We start from the raw sequence: 8,214 nt of genomic DNA, 5'->3' as shown, positions 1-8,214 counted from the left end.
GATTGGTATAAGTTGTATTAAGCATTAGAAAATCAGCAAATGACTTAGCTCACTGCAGTATATATTGAAGGAGGTCTACTGATTTTCACCCTATGTACTATGGGATATTTCGTTCATATGAAAGTTAGTTAGGATGAAGGTAAATCTGGAGACACTGGAGACAAAATGGACATCTGGACGACTGGAGACAAAATTGTAGTAGATATGTTATGTACGGTATGTGTCAAGATGTAACATTTCATACTGCAAGCCTCTAATTCTACACACCTTTCATTCTATTTTCTTGTTGAGCTCTATGCTAAAAACATTATAATTATTAACCAATTTTATGTATCCGACTGCCCGCAAATAACAACACGACGAGTTTACAGTCACCCATCATAGAGGTAGTCTTATACATAACAACATTTATTAGCTTATGTTAACTAAAATTAGAAAGAATTTCATTTTTGTGCCTGTCAGGCCGAGCGAGCTAACCTTTTAAATGCTTTTGATTTAACTTGAAGTTGTCGTATGTCCTATAACTACTGTTACTATACACAGTACATGTACAGAAATGTGCCTTATCTATATTTTTATATATAACGACTTACTCATTCAGTCGTTGTTAACTCATCAAATGAATTGTGAACGTCGCTGCTCTGGGTCTCTCTCAACTATTTCGGACTCCATCATCATTAATTTCCACCAGCAGTTCATCACCGTAATTTTTCGTATCTAAAATATATATCCCATATAATTTTCTTCTATGTTTGAAATATGTATTGAGTAATCATGTAATCTCGAAATCCTTATTGCACGATCCTTTTAATCGAGAATTTTATTAACATGCAGCACGTTTTCTTTTCGCCAAAAACAGTGTAAGTATCTATTAACAATAATTCGTAGCTAATGACCTGTCTAGGTTTTTGTCCAAAAATTAGAATGGTGGAAAATCATTTTGTGTAAAGTGGTGCAGTCATCGTTGCTCGTGCGCATCCGATGAAAACAGAAAGGGAACGCATAGTGGAAAATGTTAGTTTTTACAAATACGGATTATTACCGAACGTCAAGTGTGTGAAACGAACGACGTCAGATGACTCATCTGGCATCTCATATAGAAACAGCAAACAGCTACGTAATACGTTACATCCAGACATAACCATATACATCGTGAGGAATCGTTTTTGACTAATGGTCGGCATGCGACGCTTTGGCTTACGCGACCAATTTAACGAGGCAATGGATTTTTTCGGTGCGGACCACATCATATCGTGTTCGATTCGTTTCTTTTTTTGTTGCTAGTTATTGAAACGGGGTAGACCGTATCACGATATTAGTTTCGACAAAAAGAAGCCTAGATCGATATACCGGTGGGAGTGTAACTGGCTTTAGCAGAAAAAGTGATTTTGCACACCTGAAAAGTAACTAACAACAACAACAACAATAGTTTCATTTCTAGTTGTGAGACTGCTGTGAGCTGCAATAATATCAGTATTACCAATAATGGCAACAACGTTCTAACCCTAGCCAACCGTCATCGTCGTCACAATAAAATACGACTAAGGCGCAGGGGCTTACGAAAGACGATATCACTAGTTGAATAAGACTGACTCAGGGTCTTGATTAGCTAGAAGTTTGATGTGGCGCAACACGTCCTTCTTTGTGATAATTCCAAGTATCTTCCTGTAATGACAGAAATACGACATGCGCATGAGCGTCCATTATTTTAACTTTTCGCCTTATGTTTCAGTAGTACTTTTGTTGATAGGCCGTTTCCAGATAGTGCGTACCTCTTTACAAGATTTTTGCTTCGGAACTGCTTCGCATCTAGGTCTCTTAGAAACAGTGCGTAGTAAAAAATCCAGCTGTTTATTCCAAGGTATTTTGTCAAATTTGATGTGCACAATGACCTACTCTACCGTAACGATTAAACTATTATTTTAAAGGTCTCTGGAAAAGTGCAGGACAGCCCAACTGATGAGCCCATTTAGAAAAAGACTTAGGGTTGTTGGCTTGTGTAACTGTTGTAGTTACCCGTTGCGCGTGACTAGTGTCTGCCGAAGTCCGAGCTTCCTGAACATGTCAATAACGGTTTCCATAGGCGTGTGGTCCGTCACAGTTACTGGAGCGAGATCGAGTATGCGGGTCAGCTTTAGCGGGGGCGGCCCACTCCACGGGACCGGAGCTACCGACGTGAACAAGACTCGTGATCCCGATGTTACGCCGTCTTGTGTCGAGAGCGTAGCTGCAATGAATCAAATCGTCTTCCTTGATCAATAGTCATATTTGAAGCTACGAAACACCGATCTGATGAAAAATTGCAGAAAGGAAAGCAAAACCATGTTTATATAGTAGTTTATAGTATGCAAACTAACGAGCCGAACGAATAGGTTTCGTGAAACAGGAGAACGAAAAGCAACACAGTTTATATTGCAAAGTGTTCGACAAACGTCTAATGGGAAGCTGGAGTAAATTGGAAGCTAAAACAAACCAGTTACTATAAGTGAAGTCAACCAAAGAGAAGTAATAGTAACTAGCTCATAGAATACCCAGAGCAATGTTGAGATCTCTACGGAGCACAAAGCCAACGAGACAGGGATTATCGTCAGAAACGACAACAGGAAAACCGTTGTGGCCTGTTGTTCTCAAGAGTTCTTCTGAAAATGATAGAATGAGAATGATTTAGACCAATTCATACAGGCACAGATGTTATTATGATTTAGGTAAAATGCAATTGTGAAACTCATAGTATCTTGGCTCGTAAGTTTCGATCTAAACATCGGAACGCTACCTGACACATTAGCTAAAAAGTAATCTTCGTTTTCATTATCTTAGAGACCGATTTTAAATTCGTATTGAAGACCCGTCATTTCTACACTGTTCAAGCTCATCGAAATAATTTTTTTTGCGAGACCTCGCCAACATTATTGATTGTACAGTTAAATATAACGGTCGACATTAGAGCTTAAGACAACCAAGTTTGCTCGAACAACTAGTGAATTTAAGTTGTTTTTGTTGTTGTTGTTATGCTGTGCATAAATCCATTCTATAATTTTTTCCACCATTACAGCTCTTACCGGATCTAAATATAAGATCGTTCTACATAACGAATAATCAGGCTGTAGCGTATTGGTTACCGATTTCCTGTACGGTGGTCCCATCCTGCGTAATGCAGGTGAGTTTATTTTCTCCCCGACGGGGCTGCATCGCATCCTGAGCTATTGTCGTGTGCTCAAATTCCTCTTTGACGTCAAGAAATGGATATCCGTTGAGGTTGATATGGGCGTCATAGATACCCTCCTTTCCTAATGCATCTGCCACCCATTTAGCTGCCATAATCGAAGTCATCAGTGGCACGATGTAATTTACCGAACCAGTCAATTCGAACATAATAACCACCAACGACACTGAAAATCGATGAAATAACACATTCATACTTGTCTCGAGCCGGCGTTCAAGCAGCTATTCATACTGGTATAACTACAATATCGGCCAAGAATATTGACACCGTAGAACGTAATGTCTTCAATTTAGTTATTCCGACAATTTAGGAATGTACCTGTCATCCGGGTCACCCCTCCGAGGCAAGCAGCTGCTCCCACCATGGCATAGAGTCCTGGGGTGATGCACTGTTCGCCGGTGGAGCAGGCTGTATGAAAGAGCCAAAAATTGGGGTTGTAGAAAACAATCTGCTCCATGGCAACACCTACGATTCGACCAGTAATGGCACCTGAAAGTCCGACACGATTTGTTAACTAAAAACACAGACGATCATAGTTTCTACTTCCCAGGCTCCGTCGACCTACTGCTCGGTGAGCCAATAAATAATTTTCGTTTTAAGTACTGCTATTATTTTACTAATAAAATGCTCGTTACTTTAAATAGCTTTAAAGCCTTTAGATGGCTTCTCGGCAATTCGTTTTCAAACTCATGTCTTTGTTTTAAATTGCTTGTTTTCCAAATCGTTCCGCACGAATCCTAATACAATAAATTAAGACCTAGGCTGAAAGCCGAATAGAGTGTCGTCTTTCAATTAACATTTGTTTATTTAATATTGTGCGCTCTAGCTAAAAACCGTATAAAACCTAGCGTTGTCATACAGCAGGCTCACGTTAAGCGGCAATTATCTAAGGAAGACCCTTTGTTTCACAACTTGGTATGTTGAATAACTTGCTGCTGTAGGGGACGAAAGTGGGTCTTGAACAGCTAATCCTATCTCCACGATTTTATCGAATGGAAAATCGTTATCAATGGGGTAAAATTCCCCAAAATTTAAACTACACGTGTTTAATGTAAATTGTCTATATAAGTATATATATATACGCAGTTGTTTAGAGAAGTCATACATATGTGAAGTTTCAACTTACCGAACGCAAGGCTGGGAATGAAAATGCCAGCAGGGATTTTGATTCCAAAGGTAAAAATCGTAATTAACATTTTGAAGACCAACGCTGCCCCAAGTCGCCACATTGACTCGTACACAAGTGGGCCAGCCTCTGCCCTTTCAATTGGCGTGTTCACATTGGTGAAATTTCGCTTATAATCACTGCACGTACCAATGATAATTGCAGTGAAATCAGTGATGCAGTAAAAAAAAAAAAGGGGAGGGTTTAGTTAGACAACAGTGGCAACTTTATGCTCTGATTGTGAAACTCAGCCTTTTCCAATATGCTTCAGCCACACGTTTATAAGATCGCATATCGAATATGTATGAGTGCACTACAATGTACAACTTACCACAACGGGGAGACGTCCCCGATGCCGCACTGTGAGAATAGAACCTTTATGAGATCTGAGGTATTCATGCGGGTAAACTCGTTCGGATAGCTAAGCAACGCCGTCACAAGTGCTATCACAACAACCTGACGATGAAAATGACCACATCACAATAGTGGTAAAAGCGTTGCTTTTTCTAACATAATATTATTCTAAGCAAATATATTACTTCACTTAGATTGTTTTTTTTTTTTTTTTTTTTATCAGAATTGGTTCCGTATTGGAACCGTAGAATTGGAACCGTAACATGTACCTTTAAGATTCCTTCTTCCTCTTTTTTTTTTTTACCGAGAAGCTTAAAACCTATAGTACAACTAGAAAAGACGATGAAACGCACCTCTATGATAGGATACTGGCCTAGTTGAGAAGTCTTTCGAAAACGACACCAACGGAGGTTGCACTGAATAAAGATGGTTGCCAGCACGCCCCCCATTACGCCTAAAAGAAGAAACGGGACCACTTCGAAAAAGGCCCATGGTGTTGTGTACTGTAAGATCAGCAGGAAGCCACCAAATCATAAGCTTAGCAAAAATGTACTTTAATGTACATGCTGGTTATTATCCATTCTTGAATTATCTTTAATCTAGTCGCACAGCAGTTCCAAGAACATGGCTAGCGATTCTTGCTAAAGAGTTACAAAATTTCTAATACTTAATCTACGCCCACACGACCTTTGCCACGTAGTCACTTACTTTCTGGCATAAGGGACCATCACCAAGAATCTGCTGCAAATAAAGTAGCTTTATAGATAAATGAGTAGGTCAGAGCTTTTCTTACCTTTACATAAAACATAACAAGGTGGTCATTTCCGAATGGATTAATGCTTCGAAGTACCGACGCGGCGACTAGGGCGCAGAAAAATGAACGCCAGAGTGTCTTCAGGGGGAAGTAATAAGACACCTGTGACATTGCGGCAAAATCACAATTTAGCGTTCTTGTGATAAATTCAGTGCTTTCTCGGCTATCGATAAACACCTGCCATATGTGAATAAAGCCATCAGCTCCTAGAAACGATTATGTTTGCCATCGCCAAAAAGCTACAAGTACCTTTGAAGCAGGCGCTTGCCCCCAGACGTTTCTTTTCAGTGTTCTCTTGTTGTTCTATCGTGTGCCGTACTAACCTCTTCAAGGGAGAACAGCACGCCGCCGATGGGTGCACCGAAAGCGACTGACACGCCAGCGGCCGATGCCGCTGAAAGGATTTCTCTTTTCTTGGCTTCGTTGCGGCCATATTTTGGGAAGGCGTAGGCGAGAATGTTTCCGATACAGCAGGCCACATGTACCAAAGGACCTTCTTTACCCAAAGATAAACCTGCGGATACGGCCAGCACAAGACCAACCTAACAGTACAAAGACGTCAAATATGATTGATAGATTAATGACTCGTTATTCTGCATTAGGACAGACGTTGAAGCACGTAGGCCCTCATCTTGTTTTTCTTGATTTCTAAAAATGTGCATCCTGCAGCGGCGCCTATTTTGGTAGTACGCGGAGAAACCTACTACATTGTAGACTTTCGTATATCAAATAGTTTGATAAACTGTTGAGTTCTTATTACTAGAATATTTTGGTCACACCATATTAGAAGTTCTCCTTCTTTGAAGATGGCCGAGAATCAATGGCAAAAAGAAGATTAGTTCCAATACAGTCGAAGTAGGCCTACTGTTCATTGTGTAAGGACTGCGCCTACTTTTTCCTGGCTGTATATCGAATCGTTCTCTTTTCGTCAAGCTGTAAGTCTTCTATCTCATCCATCCCTGTTTACAGCAAATCATTGCCGCGAGATGACGTACCGATTTGATGATGAGCGTCCACTTTCCAAGGTATCCGCGAATGATGAAGCCTGATAGGATCGTCTTAATCTCCGGAATTCCTGAGCCGCACGCGTAAGGAGCGAACGTATGTACGAGCATCGCCGCAATGCCAGCGAACGCCACGCTCCAAAATACGTAGAACAAGCACTGTAGAACTGAGAAGCCGTAACTGTCACTGGACAAATTCGAACCGAAGACTTCGGGCCAATTATACCACTGAAAGGGATGAAATATCATTAGTCGATTAATCTCTGTGGCCACTGAATGATCACATGTTTATAAACCGATTCATGTGTTGTTTTTTTTTTTGACACGAAAGGATATTCTGAATTAAGTTAGGCGACATCTATGAGAGTCACTAAAACATTTTAAAGGAAGTACGTGACGCTAGTAGCTATCACTCTGATAAATTAAAGACCGCCGTGAGACAGACTAGTTTTACCCTACCGGTCGTAGTTGTTATGGTGATGGCAATCCTGCTCACGATGAAAGGAACCGTAGGTTTAATCAATTGGTATTCTATTTGATTGAAAAATCATAGGGACTAAACTATCATCTAATGGATTATGACTGAACACCTCAAAGTTAAAATCCAACCCGGAGCTCGTAGCATTAGTGTTTGGAATATGTATTGTTTATTACACGGTTGCGTGAGTGCACAACTGAGCAGTATAAGCAAGCTGAAATGAAATAGGGAATGTTTTCATAAACGTTTGTAATCTTCATTACGTTCTGGGCGTATGACAACCTGCAGATAACTGTTATCAATCGAAGTGTTGTGATAGTACTGCAATTTAATGAGATTTATCTTCACACCAGTCGCGATATAGGTGTTTTTACTGGAAGCGCCGCTGCGAGACTACGCGTGTGGAAGTGGGCTCGCATAGCTGGGTTGTGTGAATGATCGAATAAACAGTGTTTCACGCTTAATAATTATTGCATAGATATATATCACGCAGATCACAAAATGACTGCAAAAACAGACTCATAATCAAGTCGCATGTATCAATATTATCTAGGTTAGCCGCTAGAATTTATCAGTGTATATACACCGACTTACTGCAGCAGGGTGATGTAAATTAGACGTGTTTGACTTCGGTAAACTCTCATGTCGTAGGCAAAGAAGGTCACAAGAGCCCACTGTGGGCAACACTTACTGTTTCGACACGTTCGAATCGTGAACGACGTTGTGCTTTTTTGTCCTACATGAATGGCTTTTAATGGCGATTCTAGAGTAATACGGGTGCCTAGATGCTGTTAGCCAGGCAAACTTGACAAATCTGACCCGAATTTTGTTCTAAATTCCGGAAAAAGTGATACTCATGTATGGTAGTAACTACTGTCAAAGTGCGTGATTATTAATTGTGACATCGATCAGAGTATCAACAGTTTAGTGCGAACGAATCTCCCTACTTGGTGCTTACTGACCTGATTGCATGGCACCCCCTCGAATGATGCTTCGTTGGCCCAACAGCAGTGTTCTCTATTGAGCCAGAACGCTTGTGGACAGATGCCCTCCCGGAGATCTTTCATCCATGCGGCTCCTAAATATGATTAAATATATTAGAAAAAGGCATGCTCTTATCAATGCTTTTAAACGTTGCTTCGCAAAATCCGGTTTGGCATAACTGGATAGAAAAAT

The 8,214-nt window shown here is 40.5% G+C and overlaps 1 protein-coding gene across 5 annotated transcripts in view; it reads right to left on the bottom strand.

The window, feature by feature from the left end:
* Nucleotides 1–364: 364 nt before the first annotated feature.
* LOC111270194 (H(+)/Cl(-) exchange transporter 5) overlaps nucleotides 365–8,214 on the bottom strand; it is a 21,947-nt gene continuing 14,097 nt past the window's right edge. For 4 of the 5 annotated variants that reach the window (XM_022850265.2, XM_086972402.1, XM_022850268.2 and 1 more), the window contains 13 exons: nucleotides 8,001–8,116; nucleotides 6,552–6,788; nucleotides 5,880–6,098; nucleotides 5,536–5,658; nucleotides 5,096–5,245; nucleotides 4,720–4,844; nucleotides 4,350–4,528; nucleotides 3,542–3,712; nucleotides 3,120–3,389; nucleotides 2,532–2,639; nucleotides 2,017–2,227; nucleotides 1,594–1,665; nucleotides 365–1,407 (listed from right to left, as the gene is read on the bottom strand). In XM_022850265.2, coding sequence (XP_022706000.1) covers nucleotides 1,371–1,407; nucleotides 1,594–1,665; nucleotides 2,017–2,227; nucleotides 2,532–2,639; nucleotides 3,120–3,389; nucleotides 3,542–3,712; nucleotides 4,350–4,528; nucleotides 4,720–4,844; nucleotides 5,096–5,245; nucleotides 5,536–5,658; nucleotides 5,880–6,098; nucleotides 6,552–6,788; nucleotides 8,001–8,116 — 2,018 coding nt within the window. In that variant the 3' untranslated portion in view covers nucleotides 365–1,370. The remainder of the gene's footprint in view (nucleotides 1,408–1,593; nucleotides 1,666–2,016; nucleotides 2,228–2,531; nucleotides 2,640–3,119; nucleotides 3,390–3,541; nucleotides 3,713–4,349; nucleotides 4,529–4,719; nucleotides 4,845–5,095; nucleotides 5,246–5,535; nucleotides 5,659–5,879; nucleotides 6,099–6,551; nucleotides 6,789–8,000; nucleotides 8,117–8,214) is intronic. The other variant, XM_086972403.1, reaches the window with a different exon arrangement.

The sequence above is a fragment of the Varroa jacobsoni genome, unplaced genomic scaffold, assembly GCF_002532875.2.
Source record: "Varroa jacobsoni isolate VJ856 unplaced genomic scaffold, vjacob_1.0 scaffold_1454, whole genome shotgun sequence".
NCBI lineage: Eukaryota > Metazoa > Arthropoda > Arachnida > Mesostigmata > Varroidae > Varroa > Varroa jacobsoni.
This window is presented reverse-complemented; position numbering and strand designations above follow the sequence as displayed.